This window comes from Drosophila melanogaster, chromosome 3L, assembly GCF_000001215.4.
Source record: "Drosophila melanogaster chromosome 3L".
NCBI classification, from domain to species: domain Eukaryota; kingdom Metazoa; phylum Arthropoda; class Insecta; order Diptera; family Drosophilidae; genus Drosophila; species Drosophila melanogaster.
In genome coordinates, this window is record NT_037436.4 from 19,122,941 (window position 1) to 19,140,717 (window position 17,777).

At 40.1% G+C, this 17,777-nt stretch overlaps 2 protein-coding genes across 4 annotated transcripts in view, besides 1 other annotated feature; both read right to left on the reverse strand.

Moving 5' to 3' along the window:
* Positions 1–1,547: part of a mobile genetic element that runs on past the window's edge.
* Positions 1–16,035, reverse strand: part of CG14082 (uncharacterized protein) — a 33,595-nt gene extending 17,560 nt beyond the window's left edge. For all 3 annotated transcript variants that reach the window (NM_140836.2, NM_001144498.2, NM_001275106.1), the window contains exons 1-2: positions 15,938–16,035; positions 13,502–13,848 (exon numbers count right to left, since the gene is read on the reverse strand). The gene's annotated coding sequence lies outside the window, so the exon portion shown is untranslated. The remainder of the gene's footprint in view (positions 1–13,501; positions 13,849–15,937) is intronic.
* On the reverse strand, positions 5,510–6,725 carry Spn75F (Serpin 75F; the record flags this gene model as incomplete). Its single annotated transcript, NM_001043149.2, has 2 exons — positions 5,510–5,706; positions 5,774–6,725. 2 exons carry the CDS (start codon positions 6,723–6,725, stop codon positions 5,588–5,590), a joined length of 1,071 nt encoding a protein of 356 aa, NP_001036614.1. The 3' UTR covers positions 5,510–5,587.
* Positions 16,036–17,777: the final 1,742 nt, after the last annotated feature.

Here is a 17,777-nt window from a genome sequence, read left to right on the forward strand (position 1 = left end):
AAACTATTCTCTGCTTTGCCTATATAACGCCTCTTTATTATCTTGTTATGCTTAACATATAGCGTTAATATAAACTGAGCGACTGTTACGATCGTCATGATCAAAAGGAGTAACCACAGTGACTGAATGTCATCTGTATGGTCGACTATTTTTAAGTTATTGACCACATTGGCCGTATTATCTTTTGTCTGACTATCGTCAGATCCAAACCAACCCATTTTTGTATATTTTTATTTTTTTTTTTTTGTTTTATTTTTGGGTTTTGGTTTATTTTACTTTAAAAATATGTTGTTTTGATTTTTTTTTTTTTTTTTTGTTCAATATAGTTACATTTTCCTACCTAGTTGGTGTATGGCTTTACGGGCCATTCTTCTCATCGGGCAGAAAAAGTTCCGCTCAATGTTACAATATTTTGTGTAATATTAATATGCAGCGCAGTGCATCGAGGGTGGTGTGCCACGCAGGGCAACAAAAAAAAATATTTTATTTTTCAGCTCCTATTTGCTTCACTCTGACCCTCCTTGCGTCAGCTGGACGTCGCCGGGGTTGGCACGCTGACACTCCCTCGATGACGTAATGAGCGGGCTGCTCACCACGTTGATGATGATTTCCTCATTTAGGGGTTATGTGGTGGAGCTGCAATGTCTGCACGTATGTTCACAATGCGGTGTGAACAGTGGTCCCTCGCAGTCGTTCGGGCATCTTTTCTTGAAAACAGGCAGGCTTTTCGGATTGGGAGTTGGAGTTTTGTTAATTGTTAACGATTTTATTTGATTTTCTGAGTGAGCGCGTGTGGTGGGGATTTTTTTTCTTGAGATATTCGACACAGTGGTCTAGCTCAGCTTGTAGTTTTTGAGCTTTCGACCATTGGGGTGGTGGAGTGTTCGTATATAATAGCCACTTTATGTGCGCTATTCTCTTTTTTATATTATGTCGAACTCCGCCCCTGTTTTTTCCCATCACACTGACACTCTACTCACTCAGATCGCTTTTTTCTTCATAATTGCCGCCGTCTTGGTGGATGAGCATCGAAGTTGAAAATTATCACAAGCGGTTTCCTTTAGCTTCTGCTACAACTTATAACGATCCTTTGTCACGGTCGCCATGTAGTTAATTAGAATTCCAATACTTCTGATGTAGTTAATAAAGTCTCAAAACGCAGTTGGTCATTTTATCTTTATTTGGTTTTTATTAAGCGAGCCTACATTCCAGATCTATTCCTGATTTATATCTGATCTTAGTGTGGTCTACAGGCAGATCTCTTGTGACAGCCAAGTGCTGACACTAGCAAATTCTGCAATATGTATGTATGAAGTTCATACTCGATAACCAATGGGAGTCGAGTGCGACCCCTAAAGGCGTACATGCTGAATTCGCATATTTAGTATTAGGGTGTATCTAAAGATCTACTAGGGTGACCCTAAGGAATTAGGGTGGTCCTAAGTTTACTTATTAGTCGACTTATTATTATGATTCATATTATAATTATTATTAATATTATTATTATTATTGTTATTATTATTGTTATTATGTTCGTATATACTACAGTTGACCGCATTTGTCGCTTTCCACTTTCGAAAATCCACTTTGTTTTCAGGATAACAGCTGTTGTTTGGTATAACCTTTGTACGGGTTTTTCTGAGATCCTGCACAACTGGTCAATATTTGACTGACTTCAAAATGCTCTGGCAAGAGGTCATTAGCTCTTACATCCAATCCATTTAAGACTTTAAGCTAGCGTTAATCCCAAAAGAATTATTAATGGTATATGTATATATAGGTATATGGTATATACCTTCACTAATTTAAAATGAAACCCAAGAATATCAGAAATTCTACAAAAAGATGCGTTCATTGAAAATATATTTTTTTTAGCTGCCAATCTTTTTCAGGGCACCACACAATATTTGTTTTCAGAGCATACAAAATTCATTGCGTTCTCCCAATGTTTCGGATTTCAATAGGTGGAAGGTGGAAGCCCTCGTCCATTCTGTCATTGTATTCGTGCCCGCGTACTTGTAACTGCGGTTGTATGGGTGTTATTGTCTACGTGGCAAAACTTCCGCTGCGGTTTTGGCTGCTGCGGTGGTTTTGGCCGCTTCGGTGGCTGCGGCAACCGGAAGCAGCAAACACTTTCCGGTCACGCAGTCACAAGGACTCTCCGCTCCTCTCGCGCCAAAATAAAATAAAAGGGCAAGGGGGAAAAAACCAAAACTCAAAGTCTCGAGCAGTCACTTAAGCTTAAGTGTTGTTGTGCGCCAACCATTTTGTGGCCACAACAATAACAATGAGGGCCAACAATGGGGGCAACTCAATTTCTATGCGTAGTACAACGCGACTCTTCGCAGGACGAAACTTTCGCCAAAGAGCAGCCACAAATTGTCGGACGAACAAAATTTGCCAGACCGCTTCTAGTTTTGCATTTGAAATGTGCCAAATAAGTTTTTAATTGAAAAGAACTCGCAGTCGAAGTTGATGCCCGCAAAATGTGGGCAGCATACATGAAGTACGCAAATGTGGCACGAAGTATTCTACAGGGAAAGTAGCTTAAAGCTTCAATAAAAAGTGAGTAGTTCATTTATTTCTGTTAATTTTTTGCTTAATTTAATTATGAGAAAATTATCCCACTTAAAGGTGCCTTAAAAGCATAGAACACGGGTATAACATCTGCACTTGCTATAATCTGAGAGTAATGGGATGTGGGGAAAGTTCCCCTGACTTACGCACACAAATCATTATCGATTATAATCGAAGTCAGGTGTATATAACGAGCGTATACGATTTAATGCCCAGTCCATTAGTTAAACAGCCCTGGTCTCGCCACGAATCTGACCCTTCCTTTGTGTGCCGGTGTTAATAAGCCAAAAGTCAATGTGTTAAATGAGCTGTGGGGTGGATATCCTGGCGGGGAGAAAAGGGGCTTCTGTGAACTGCTAGAGCTGGCTATGGTTCAGAGTCATGTGAAAATTCAATATAAAACTGGCAGAGAACAAAGGAGAACTTTCGCTATTCAGGTGAGAGTCAACAGTTGGACGAGGGTCGCTTACAAAGTTTAGTGTGGGTGGATATATTGAAAACTTCCAGGATATCGAACTAACCTTAAGTTTTATTCGGGCACATTTAGGATAATTTTTACATAGTCGAAGATCTTATGTTGATTTTAATAAATAGGTGGAGAAAAGAGTAGCTTCTTTGTTTTTCGGTAATAATATGCTTATTCATTATGCATCAATTTTAAATTTAAATATATAATTTTTCCAAGGGTAGATGAACTTCGTCTTGCCTAAGCTACCTTTTTTTCCTCCTTTTTTTTCCGATAATGCATCAAAATTATTAACAATGTGTTTGTTTTAGTAGCTATACCCGTAAAAAATTCATTTAATGCTAATGCTTAGATGAAGATTTCCCGATATTCAACCCCCGTGAACGTTTGCCATTTCTTATGCGCTTGTCGGTTATCGTTTTTATGCCCTTTTCTGCCATGTCTGCACAACAAACAATGGGCCAAAATGTGATTTAGTTTATGCCATTTTGACACGCTAGTACACTTCCTCATTTCCTTTCTGCGTTTTGCCATTCGAACCCGAACGGCTGGCAGTTATAATCTATGGAATTGTTACCAAAATCCATTTGCCATATTGCCAGCTGCAGTACAGAGCTGGCTGAATAACTTGCACTCGAGTGCACTTAGCCTCCATCGTGATCATCCTCATCGACGTCGATGTTTGGCATTCAATTCAATTAAGTGAGTTTAACTTTTGTGCAGAGGAGGGGACAAGAAAAAGCCAAGGATAAAGTTGAAGTGCGAGAACAAAGGGAGCGATTCTATGAGAAGTACCAGTATCCGTTGTCTGCCTTATAATTGTTTCCATTTGTTCTCATCAAAGTTTTCCGATTCGTGGGTTATTTGACTTTTCTCACGACTTTTTCTTTGTGTTCCACTTTGAAACAATTATTTAGGTGAGAGTTGCCACGCTTACTTGGAATTTGCTGCGGCTTCCACCGGTTGTTTAATATAAATCAATAATTTCAAACTTTCCATCAAGAATATTGTGAACTTCGACTACGTATAAATTAAAAGAGAGAAAACAAATCCAACGCCACAAGTTTCAAAATTTGAAGTGATTTTTTGGACAGCAATATTTTTAAAGGTAACGAGCTTACACTAACACTAACGAGCTTCGGTGCACAGATCCTTCTTTATATATCCATAATAGTGCTCAAATAAAAAAAAATTAAATATGGTCTTGTGTCGACTGGTTAGCTTTAAAAAATGTTCCATTGCATGGATGAACTGTATGGAAAAACACTATTTTCATAGTTTCTCCTTGCATTTTCTTCCGTAGTTTGTGGCAGTTATCTGACCTTTCCCGTAGATGAGCCCATCTGAATTGATCCACCTTTTTAATGGCTTTCTTTTGTCATCCGTGGTCCTTGGCTCTGGAATTCTTTCGGCATTCTGATGTTGGCGAGTCAATGTCGCTGCACTCTGTTGCATTTTATAAGCGGTACGTGTCAGCAATCACCACGGGAAAAATAGCACTTACCCTGACCGGGAACTCCTGCTGGCCATGTGAATCGTAGGCGCCATCAGTTTTTATTAAAACCCATAAACGCACTCGCTGCATGCAAGTTTGTTGTGATTGTGCGGCCAACGGGGCGTATGGGCAATGTCATGTTGTGCAACAATTTAAAAAACCCGCAAATTGGTGTAGTGTTTTCTAGGTTAATTGTTCTATGATTAGCGTTGGAATGTTTGCTACAACACTCTACTTGTTTATAAATGTTCCTGTGATTTGGCAATCGTCATCCGTTAACACAATGAGTATTATAAAAAAGAGGCAAACTGTTTGGACTAAACCTTTTAAATCAAAGAAAAAATTTGAAATTCTCGGCTTAATGGTTGCAGAGATACGGTTGATTAACCCGAAACTTGAATAATTTATCGCGACACTGGATACCTGTGTTTATTCGACCTTAAAACCAGTGACAGCTAACCCGAAATCAAAGCGGTGTACTGCAGCTCCGGAGACCGGCACCTCCTACCACTTTTCACATCCTTAATGCCGTGCATTTCGAGTCCTGCAGAGCAACCGACATTTAGAGGGCTGCCGTCGATGTCTTTGTGGTAGCGCTGGGTTGGTGGGAAATCAGCGACGGTTTCCGGTGCCCCAGTCTTATAATTTATGCAATTGCAGTTGGCGAGGAGGGTCGCCACTCGGCTGCCATGATGCAATTGTCAGCATTTGGCTTCGGTGGCACCACAATCGCGAGTAATTGTGGAATGCCACGGGGCACCGAACACACAAAGCGAAAAAAAAAAAAACGTTAAAAAGGGAACAAGAGCTGAAAAACCGCGTTGATGCTGATGTTTTGTGGCCTCAATTTGCTTAAACAGGCAATTAATATGCGCGGCAACGTTGTAAACAATGCCATCGGGGAATTTGCGGGATAAGCCCGCCACCAACCTTCTGACTAATGGCCGAAATAAACACAGTTTTGTGCGACTCTTGTTTGGATTAATTCAAGTTAATTTAATTTACAACTTGGCTGACATTTCGTGGCAAATTCCTGTAAGTTCGCACTGTCAAACCGCATCCATGCGACCGATCATGTAAATGGTGCTCTTGTCCTTGACTACGAACACAAAACCCCGGTTGACATATACGACTCTATCGTCGAAGTCATCGCCCACATCTATAGTCACTGAAATTATAGTTTTGATCAATGATCTTTTTTTGTTTAGCATGTCTCACATCTGAGGCTAACTTACTTAAAACACGATTTTGATCGGCATCGAAGGAATTATACTGCTTAAAATTCGCAGCATTGGTATTAGTAAACAAATTTTGAATGCCCAAAGCCTTGAGGGCCATGTTAAGATCCACACTTTCGCTGACTTTAAATTTTGGCAAAAAGAGATGCGTCTTCTTCGACCTTCGCAACTTTATTTTCAAAATTGTGTCCAGGCTGTATAGTATTTGCTGCGTGGAATACCGTGGCCTTGGCAGTAATACCAGCATTCCCATATCGCTGTTCTTGAATGGAACCATAACACCGCGCACTTGATCATTGTTGAAAAAGTCCATCGGTGCTTCGGTATACATCATTTGGGTCGTATAGACAAAGGGTTTCTTATTCTGTCGTAGCAAAGTAAATGTCCTATTTGTCAGCGCCGTTTCTCGGTTTTTCCACACACATGAGTATGACATTCCTTGAACAGCCACAATTTGAGTGGTCTGGCTTATATCGTTCTTGCCAAATAGATTCCCTCCAGCCTTGCCTATCCACTTATTTAGCCACTTCTTGATCTCACTTGCTGCGCTTTGGTCGCCGGAGAACGTCATGTTTTTCACTTCCACGCCGAGATTTTCGCTAAGTTGCGTAATGTTCGGCGATGCATTGTAATCCGGGGACAAATAAATGCGATTTCCCATTGTAAATTGTTCCTGAGCAACCTTTTCTCGGGCTTCTTTGAATAAGGATATGATCTCCTCCTGATTAAGTCCTGTCAATTGAAGGGCACTTTCCAACTGCTGGTCCGTGACATTATCCTTGCTCAGATAGAGAAGTCCTAGGGCCTGCCGAATAGCAATTGGGGAGTACACAAAGTTCCGCGCCAATCGACCCTTGCTCAGTTGCTTTGTCAAATTAATTTCAAAATTATATGCATATGAATGTTTTAATAGGAATATCAGGAAACAAATTAAAACCCGTTTAAACATTGCAATTGTAAAATTGTAACTAATTACTTTTTTATGCAGTCGATTCACGAGTGGAGAAAATGCAGTTTCATTAAATTGGTAGTAGGTTTGAACAACCGGACTAGTTAATGCCAACTACTCAGATTATGATTATGAAGATATTGATTTAATCAATATTAAAAATGCAGTGCTATTTGGGTTACCTTCTTTCTTAAGATTCCCAAAATGAAATACTCAACTTTTACGTTTTTTTTAAAATTATATTTACCTTATTGCGAAAGTTGAGAAGCAGAGGTATCATTAGTGTGTAAACAAAGTTTAGCATTAACAAACAGCTAAAGATTATTAATGCATAATATAATACGATGAAATTTAAATTTACACGGAGCTTATAGTCGCTTACATAAGAAAATGTTATGAAGTCACTTAACGAAAAAATCTAACAAAAGTGCAATAATCGAGCATTTCGTGTACACGAACTATTAATTTATATTTATTTATGCCTATGATTCCAAATCAAAAATAAATAGACATCACTCACGACTGCTTTACTTATCATATTAAATATATTTATATATGAATGCAATAAACTTTGCTGTTAATCAAGCCAAATGTAGATAGCATTAGCTTTGGAAGTAGCGATAAATTATGATGATAAATTCACTAAAAATGTGCACATATCCCCGAAGCAGTCTCTTCTTAATGGGAAACACACTCAGGTTTCATAATTATGTTTACATCACCTACATGGCAACGCCTTCCACTTCCGTATCCCTTGCAATCCGCCGAGCTAACCAAGTGCACTTTTATATCCGAGCTTAGCTCGTGGCACAAAACGTTTGAGCGCTCATTGCATTTTAATGGCGTTTTAAAGCGCTGATCTTCCACGACAGCAAGCAGCTGGCTAGGGGGGAATGTTGCATTGGCAGGGGGTGGGAAGTCGATTTAGATATGCTGCCATGCAACGCCCACATGGAGCTTCATCTGCACCTCACACACTTAGCGAAGAATTTCGAAGAAAGTTCTCATATGGCGGATGAAATGTAAACAGTTGTGTGCGCAATTTGAAAATAAGTATTTGAAGTAGTATTAATATTATAATTTATTTTAATATGACCCCGTTAAAGCAATTCCCAAACTAGTTCATATTTACTATCAACAAATTTAGACAATTATAGAGAAGTATAATAATATCTACATATTAGTAATGACTTTATGCCACAAGAAAGTAGATTCGATTCCAGTGCACAGTCGTTTTCCTAAGCGGTTGCCACTTTATTGTGCCATCGTCTGTTTATCTCCGTCGCCGCCATTTTCCCTCGTCCTGGTCCTTCCTTGGGCTGCTCACCTAGCCGGGAGCTCGCCAAGCGCTGCGGGGATCTTGCCGGCGGGCGACGGAGGCGCTAAGGATCCAGGAACCAGGACGAGACACAGGCACTGGCTTTGCCGCCCTGTGTGTGGCATGTCAGTCAGCACTTACACTAATTTCCAGTTATTTGCATGCAAAATTACCCGGCACCGGCAGAAGCAGCGGCAATAGAAACGACACAGGAACAGAAGCAACACTAACCAACACCATCGCAAACAAGCCTGGCCGACACCAACAAGCATGGCAATTGCTCCATGCTCTGTTTGCACTTGGAGAATTTTATGGTTGATTTAAAAAACTAAGAAAATATACATATTACGAAATATGTGCAGAATATCAAAACACTCCCAATGAACCGAATGCACAACGTTGCGAATGAGTAATTTGTGCTTTCTGTCTGCTAATAAGTAAATGGGCTTAATAGATAGGAATTGTTATATTGGTATGTATGTATTAGGCACAATATTTGTTCAGTGCACTTCGTGTCCAGCAGCCAATTAAAAGGAGAAAATTATGTTAATTTTGAGGACCCTCGACTGCACTGTCATTTATCATTTGGCCCCGATTTCTAGTTATGGCTCTGACCACACCCCACTGCCCCCGAAGAGCCAGCTCATTACACCTCCTACTCAGAATGGAGCACCGAAATCCACCTTCGTTCCTTTACTGCCAACTTAATGCCCGTGATTGGCATTTGCCACTACGCCTACGCCTGATGGCAATTTTTATTCATTTGCCGTGCAGCAGGAGCGAGAAAAATTGTGTGGGCGTGAGCACATGTACAGCACAACACATGCAAACTACTCACCTACTCAGAAACACCCACACAGCGAAGCGCAGTCCTCAGCGAGGACATCAATAATTTATATAGGAATTTGATAAATTATTTCGTACGACAGTCCGCTGCTGCCGCAACTAAATAAGTTAATTTGTCATGGGCAAGCACAACAAAAACTTGTTCAGACATGTAAATTGTCTCGATGGGGCTTTGCCTTCAGCTTTTGGTTGAGCTCTGATAGGGAATACATAATAAATTTGTTATTAATGGTGTAGACATGTGTACGTAGGATAAATTCCATACTGAGCTCCTTATGCGAAGGGATAAGCGTCAGCAAGTTGTAATGGTATTGAAAAATTATCTTAGAGCTACATAATTTAAGCTTTCTTTATTATTATACATGATCTAAGCTTTTTGCATAATCAATCAAAAATACATACAGAACTTACAGATTTACAGATTTACAGAGGATAAATCGTAAACTGGAATCGCCATCTCATGTAACATAAGCACATATGTAACACACACATATAGCTACATTTAAAATGTAATAAATACAGCTAATCTTTAATCGCTTCTGTTATTCCATTCCAGTACTCTTTAGAGCAAAAGTAAAGTTTTACGGACATCCACCACTTAATCTCTCGGCCCGGTTCAATTGCAGGTTAAACAACTCAATTTGCAACGGAGAGGCTTTCGAATATGAACAGGCGATTGCACGTTGCCAAACAAAGGATATGGGCACTAGACACAGGACAATCAATGCAATTTCATGCGACTAGATAGCACTAAACAAAAACAGCACAAGCAAGGGCGACTAACTTAAAAACAACAATTTAATTAAAAATTTATAAGCGTGTCGTTGTCTTTGCAAACAAGGAGCCAAACAAAGCAACAAACTGTTGCTGCGACACCCACACGAAGGCAAGCACTAACACAATCGCAGAAAGGGGTGGGCGAAAGGCCAGCGGAAGCGGAGCTGTAGAGCGCCCCCTGGCGGTGGGAAGCGACAGCACACATGAACAAACCGGAAATGGCCTGATGCCATTGTTCTTGCCATCTGCCGCCATTTCCCCGCCCCCTCTCCATGTCATTTCGACTCGGCTCATTTGCTTTCGAGTTCCTGGCTTTGTTTAGACTTCTGCGGGCTAATTACTGGAACTGAAGCTCCACTCTGAGCACCCATTGAGCTTAATTAGCACGAAAAAGTTTTTCTCAGCCGCAGCGACATAATTGAAATGTTTACGTTTTGTTTTGTAGTTGTTTGCCCCGCTGGTGTTTGCTTTGCGTTTGCTACAGAGAAGTTTTGTGCTCCCCATTCATTTCAATTAAATCGCAATTTCGTTAGATCATAATTCTATGCATATTTCGTAAGTATCTCCAACTTCCGCTTGGCCTTGGGCTTTGTTGTGGTTATCCTTTATGCTCATTATAAAAGCGGGGATTTACCCTAAGCCAGCCGACGTTATCTGTGTGCGTGAGTTTTGTTCTGGCTGCGTAATTTATGGCCACAACCCTGGTCATAATCTTAGCGTATAGAACTCTCCTGAGTTGGCTATTTATACAAGAAGCTTTGGGCCGACCTTCATAGATAATGTACGACTCCAATAGCCGGCGGTGGCGCGTTGATTGATGGTAAACGCGTACTTAAGGCCTATATCCTGATTAAGTAATAAATGCAAAGACCTTTAAATGGAGTTCTCAAGGTGCGATGTCTTGGAATATACTTGAAAACAAAATACCAAAAAAAAAATAAGTTAATTTTTTATGTTGAACTTTACGCTAATAGTTAAATCTAAATATAGGAAATCTAATTTTTTACCACTTCTTTTAAATAAATTCGACATTTTAGTATGGCAAAACATCCTTAAATTTCCAAAAACATTTTTATAAGAAGAAAGCAGAATTTACATTCCTTCTTATCCACTTCTCTTTCAGCTCATTCAACATGCGCCACTTATTTATCTCCACCCACTTTATCACGACCCCCATAATTTTCTCTGTAGCGTTGTGAGTAGCATATTTTTTGGCGCCCGCTGTGGGGCGGAAAAATGCCGAGGTTTACATTTCAATATCAGGAGCGTCTGTAAGACTCTTAAAAGCTTTGCCAATTGTTGAATATTTTAAAGTTTTTTATTAGCTTTGTGTGTTTACCGATTGTCGGAAAAGGTTGTTCTGCTTGTTTGTGTACCATAAACCCATATACGGTTATATGTATGTACATCCAACCTGTTCACTCGGGGGCATTATGTGTGCCGCCGTTTGCTCGCCTTTCTCGCTGGCGTTTATTTTTTTATTGTGATAATTTCTCATTAAAAGAAATGCAGAGAGTTGCGTTTATAATATTTTTGTTTTTTTTTCCGCCCCCTGGCCCCGTTTTTAATGGACACGGACCGTTGATTTTAACGTCTCGTGCCAGTTGGCGTTGTTGTTTTTGCTCGGCCGGGCTTTCTTCCTTTTTTCACAAATTAGTCGCACGAACATTTTGCCGCTTTGCTGCCGCTGCTTTGGAAAATTGTTTGCAACATGCAAAGCCTCGGCCACAAAATAGGCCGACAGAAAGCCCATAGCCAAACCCAGACCCTCGGCAGACCTCGATGCTTTTGAGGGAAACAAATATGCAAGCGGGTCGCATTAACGACGGCAGCGTGCCTAAAAATTAAGGCTACCAGAACTATCTTCATATCAGGATAAAGTTTATTTGTTTAAGAGTTTAAAAATATTTAATGCATAAAAAGAATATTGTTATTATACAACAAACAAACCAAGTTATCTTTGCACTAAGGTTTAATTTAAAACCATATGAAATAAGTTTGTTCAAACCATATTTGGTACTGAATGGACAGAAATTGTCAGAAGTCATTGAGGTGATGTTGTATTTGATTAATGTTTATCAGTCATCCTTGAATCGATGTTTGATCTAAGCATCATTGGCATATTAGCTTTTAATACTTTTCCCTCAGTGCACCCAGATTATATTGCTTTCAGGACCAGAAAGCAGGGACCAGGAATGCTCCTGTCAGCATTCTTTGGTGGCGTTCCAGCCAGACTGACAAATACACAAAGCGACATGCCATACTCGGGCCCCTTCTCCAAAAATTCACTTTTTCCACTTTTCTGAGTCCTTCGTCCTTCGACGTGCATGCCACGCTTTGCCTCCCTGCGGCTGCTTACACGAAATGAATATGGATATCCTTTTAATTACAACTCCATGGCCCGCACAAAGCCTTCCACATTCTTTCCGCGGCTCTGGTTTATTTATTCCTGATGCTATTTTTGGCCAAAAGATTCGACGTGTTTTGGTATCAGATTTCCCCGTATCTACTACGCCAATCGGAGCGACAACAATGGAATCCCATCTTCTGGGATGTTTACGTCCGTCTGCCTTATGGATTTAAATGCCACAATGGCAGTCGATTTATGTTCATGGATGGCAGACTTTGAATGTGTATTCAAATGAAAGCTGTTGAATGCTAATATTTATTTGTTGTCTGTTATCAAGGCACTTTTTTGTGTGGGTGGTCGGTCGTAAAGGTTTTGGGGCTTTTGTACTTATGTAAATCTCACTTCAACGGAAAACCGATTAAATTGTTGAAACAAACTTTTCTTAGTTGTTTATAAAAATTTATAACATATGCCAATAAAACTTGAATGGTTTAAATGTAGGTAGAACATTTAATTTGGGAATTTGACTTAATCAAATTAAGGTAATTTGGGAAGATTTACCTCAAGAGTACATTCTCTCGTATTAGTAAAAATCTCTTATAATACAATTGTAAATCAAACAGTGCAAAATAAGAAATATCTAAGTTGTTAGCTAAGGCATAAATCAGAAAGCGATTGTTAATCCCTCATTTAAATCACTTGCAAGCTCCTTAGTTCCAGCCATTCGCCTATCCTCAACTCCATTAAGCTCATCAAAGAACATTTCTGGCTAATCCTCCATTAAGTTAATGCTTGTTATACAGTTATGTTGTAATACAGATTATTATTTCATTATCCAGGGAACAGCACACTACAGCAAAGTTATATTAAGAGCGTTTTGAGTTGAGCAGATTTTTTACGTAATGGCGAAATGGAATCTTCAGCGGGCACATAATTCCATGTATATTCTGTATACACATGTAATATTCTCATACGTACATATGGCTCCTGTACGCTTGGGCAAGTAAAAAACAAAAGCAATGGACGTTGGCTTTGACATGTTCATCTTTTGCTCGGATGAGCTGCTCCGCCTCTCCGGGATGTTTAAATATGTATTGCCTTGCATATTTTATAAACTCCACGTGCTTTTTCAGACAACACTTACTCACAAGCACACGCCGCACGGAAACCCCCACAAAAACACGGATACCAACTTGCAATTCGCGTCGGCTAACTCGATAATATTGATTGGTTGGCTGAGAGGAGCCAAGGAGCCGAGGAACAGCAGAAGAGATGCCTGCTAGCTTGGTTAAGAAGCAATACCAATTTGCTATTGCAGAATCAATTGTTTCTTGTTCCCCATATCATACGATTCTTCAAATTTTGAATAACTTTATAATACGAGTATAAGATACTTTCCAAATCGTCATCACTGTTGACAAGAACATTGATACTGATTCGAACGTACTAGTGGGTCAGTGGCGGTAATGTAGGTCATCAACTTACCATTTCGCAGGATCCAGCATAGCCAGCTTCAGTTCCGTGGTCCTTGCCATCGCGATAATCCTTTGGCCTAGCCTCTCGCTGCTTTGGGGCGTTTTAAAACGCGCGCGCTTATTTTGGATTTTCACCTGCTTTGTGTTTTTGGTGTGTGGTTGTGTACTTGACAAATTGTTATGGCTGTTGTTTGCTTGTTAGTTGCCGGTTGCTTGCTTATTTTTACACTTTTCTCAGCTCACTTCGGGGATGCTGATAAATGGCCCTTTGGTTGATCATTTCACATATGCATTAGAGGCTCCATTTTTGTATATTACCGCGACACATTGCCGAGGTAATGTGATTTCTTCCATGCACTGCATAAATATTTAATACTTCAATTTTCGAGCACAGCAAGTGGGCAAATGAAAAAGGGACGAGGAAGGGAAGAGCTTCGCCTGCTTGGCCATTTAGGGCGACTTCGCAGCAGATCCATTCGCATTATCAGCTTTTGGCTTAACCCTATATCGCCCTCTGTCCACCGCCCACCGACCACGCCCCCCTGGCTGCAAAGTGTCTCAAGTGCGCCATTAGGCGTTTGTTAATGGCCTTTTACCGTTTTGCTGCTCATCTCTAAGCGCCGTGCAACAAGACACTCAGAGAAAAAACCATAAACTGACTTGCTTTAGAAATTGATTAAGAGACAGATCAAACGCTGGTAAAATATTTTACGCACGTAATTTTGTTATTCATTTGAATTTATATTACGAAAATTAACAAAAAATAGGTAATGCTTTTATATACTTTTAGGAACCAAAAAAAAAAGGAAAATAAATAACTATTAGAACTTTGAGTATTATTTGATATATGTGTATCTTAGTCTTTTTTTAAACATGTTTGAGTTTGAGTCGAACTTAAATTGTACATCTCGCTTTCCGGATTTTAATGGCCATTTTTTGTTGGTGTGCAAAAACGTTGTAAACTCATTTAATATGCTTAATGACGTCATGTGTGCGCTGTTTTTAAGTAGCTTCCCCCTCCTCCCCCTCCCTTTCACACACTGTGTGTGTGTGTGTGTTGGCCCCACCCTGCATGCGACAATTCTCAGCGCAGTGTTATTGTCACTGGCGATGTTGCTGCTTTTTTACTGGGTTTTTGTTTTAGGGGCACTCCTCTTTTGTTGATTCTCAGCCTTCATTGTTGCGTTGGTCATTTGAAATGCAGATGGCCTTGGACGGCTTAGCCCCTGGCTCCACTTTGAATGCTCCAATGCTCCGCCCAAAATAGTCTCGCTAAACTCTTAACAAAACTGCGAATAGTTGTGTGAATGGCGATGGCGGCTCAGCCTTGGGTGAAATCTCTGTAACTTGGCCATAGAATTTCCAAGTCAAAGGAGCCCAGAGTCAAACGGACCTCATTGTTCCTTTTAACATTTTGGATTCTGACCTCGAATCAAAGCTGATTTGGCAGTTTCTCCCAGCTTGCATGTTAACAAAGCAATGGAAGGCGGAAGTCTTTAACGGCACGAGTTTCGTTAAGTAAATGTAAACTAACTAATATTTAATATTGATATTTATGTGTATGCTGGGTGTTGCACAATTCATTAAGCATTTTAAGGATATTATTCAAATTTTAAAATTATTTTTGTTAAATTTTGAATAAACTGAGAAACATCCGTGCTTTTGCGTTTTACGGAAACTAGAAAATGGTGAACAGGTTCCTTAGAATCATAAAATGTTTAATTTATTTGTTTTGCAATTAAATAAGCAGAAACAAAATAATGTATAACCCATGAGTCCCTTATATGAACTGATGAAACTGTGTATAGCTGACTTGTTCAATCTAATAAGAATATTTTCGTCCTAAACAAATAGTACCCTTGATTTCCGTCTAACATTTAGTTATAATTCATAATTCATCATTGATATTCAGGCAAGTGAAGCGAATTTAAAGTAATTGAATTCAGTTGCATGCTGCATTTCCTTCCGCTTCTGACTAATTTCTCCCATCGAATGTGCTTTAGTATTCCCTTTAATCTAACCATTTTACTATTTTAGTTGCCCAGATGGGTTGAACCCAACAAAACGGCTGACTTTGCACGGTTGATGAGTTAATGTCCTGTGTTAATTAAATGCCACAGACGCTCCTTGGGGAAGTGCATGCTGGCGGAGTTATTCACCGACCTAAGACCTTTAAAGCCGCTGTATTCAGTGTTCTGCTGGTCATGTAGCCGTCTTGGCCTGCCATTTAAAGTCAGTGGGCTGACACAATCTAATGTTGGCTTTGCATGTTCCACAGCCAACTAACGAACTGGTGGTAACAAGGTTAGTTGGCAACTGATTCGGCCTGCTTAGTTAGTCCCTTTTCCCCGAAAAGAAGTTCACTCCCTGTTCGCACGTTTTAATAGTGGTTTGTTGGTTTTCCTGAATTTTGATCGTTGTGTTATTCAAATATGTAGACACTCACACACGCACACACATTGGCTGCCAATCACAGTGGCAAAGAATTTCCACTCCTTGAATTTGGGAAGCAACTCCCCACCAAACTGGTTTCTGTTCTTTTCTTTCTTGGTTTTTTCTTTCTTTTATTTTCCTTTTTTTTTTTTGCTGTAGACCAACTCCTGGCCGAAACCGAATCGAAGCTAAACCGAAACTAAATCGAAGTCCCAAGTGTCGGGAGCGAACGATTCTGGCGTAGACGTCCGTTCGGGCACAGCTTGAGCAACAAACTGTTGGCCAAAAGGATTTTTTGGTTTCTGGAGTCGGCCAAAGCTCGTGGAGCTCGTGTTTGGGGCACGCTGTTGCTATTGGCAGTGAAAGCTTTCCCAGTGTTTTGCCCCCACCTCCCGGTGGTTTGCCACCACTTTCCACCGCTTTCCATGTGCGGCAGGACACGTGCGAAGCTTTTAGCACGTGAGCCATGTGTGTTTTATGCCTGGACAATGGCCGTGTGGCATTTTCGAAAAACCTTTCTCAACAAGTGGAAAGCTTTCAATTTGCTACTAATTAGCGCCTGTCAACTAATTGAATTTTCATGGCCACGCCAACGGACGGGCTCTAATTTCGCTTTTTTGGCAACTCTCGAAAAGTTTCAGCTGCGCTCACTTTCAACCTGTTGACCAGCTTACTGGCACCCAGTGGGCGGCACCGCATTCGTCCTTACTCGCCCTCGCTTGCCGAGCTGCGAGGACCTTGCCTTGCTCTTGAAAACGGCAGCTAGCAAGCGGCAGTCGGCTGAAATATTCATGCACGTAAGGTCATCGAAGCTATTTGGCTGCACTCCGCTCGGCTGGCACTAAAAATAAGTCGGTAAGTAGATATAAGTATAATTCGCGTAAGTTTTGCTTGGCAAGGCAGCCGAAAATTTCAAATTTCGTGCCTAATACTTTGGCAAGGACAAATGGAGTGTCCGATGGACAGCGATGGGGTTTATAATTGAAAAATAATTGAAATAATTGCATTTCGGACATTTCGTGCTACTTTCCTAGGGCCAATGTGATGATGATCGTCGCTTAAATTTTGATATAATTTTAATTTCTAGGGCTAGGCAGTAGAAACAATATTTATGTTGCATACTCACTTTTCCAACTACTAACAACGCTTAACTGAGCTCACCAAAATAAAACCAACTTATTGCGCTAATATAAGTGACACATTTTACAAACACGTTTTCAGGAATGAAGAGGACCTTCTAAATCATTTTCACTTTAAATTGTAACCACTAGTAGCATAGCTATTGGTTGAAGTTTTCTTTTGAAAGCTCGGAAATACCAGTATTTCAAAAATGGTCTTCACTTAAAGTAAGTGGTTGAGAACTTTGCTTGTAGTGCTAAATTAAGCTAATTAAAGCCAATTTAAACCATGCATTTTTTTGTATCGGTGACGGAGATTTTGCATACGTAGGTTGGGACTAATTATTCCTTATTGATTCTTTGATAATACTCAATATTTTTGTTTATTTTTAGGGAAATTTTATATGATTATCGGTACTCAGCCAAACTGAGTTGCCACCTTGCAGAATATCCAAAAAAGGTTTTGCCATGCAATAGGTTTGTGTCGCCGATTAGGTTTTTTGTTTTTATGGATTGTGGTTCCTGTCACGGAACTTAGTTCTTACTTCTTCGGGTTCTGATATTGGGTTTCGTACTGTCAACTGCTTGACTCATCTGACGGCTTAATCCTCGTCTTCGTAAAAAAAAGCAGTTCTGTTTAATAGTACTGCTTACTCTTCGAGTGGTACATGGACATGGTATTCCAGAACTGAATACTTTTGAAAAATGTTTCAACTATACTGACCATTTGTAGCA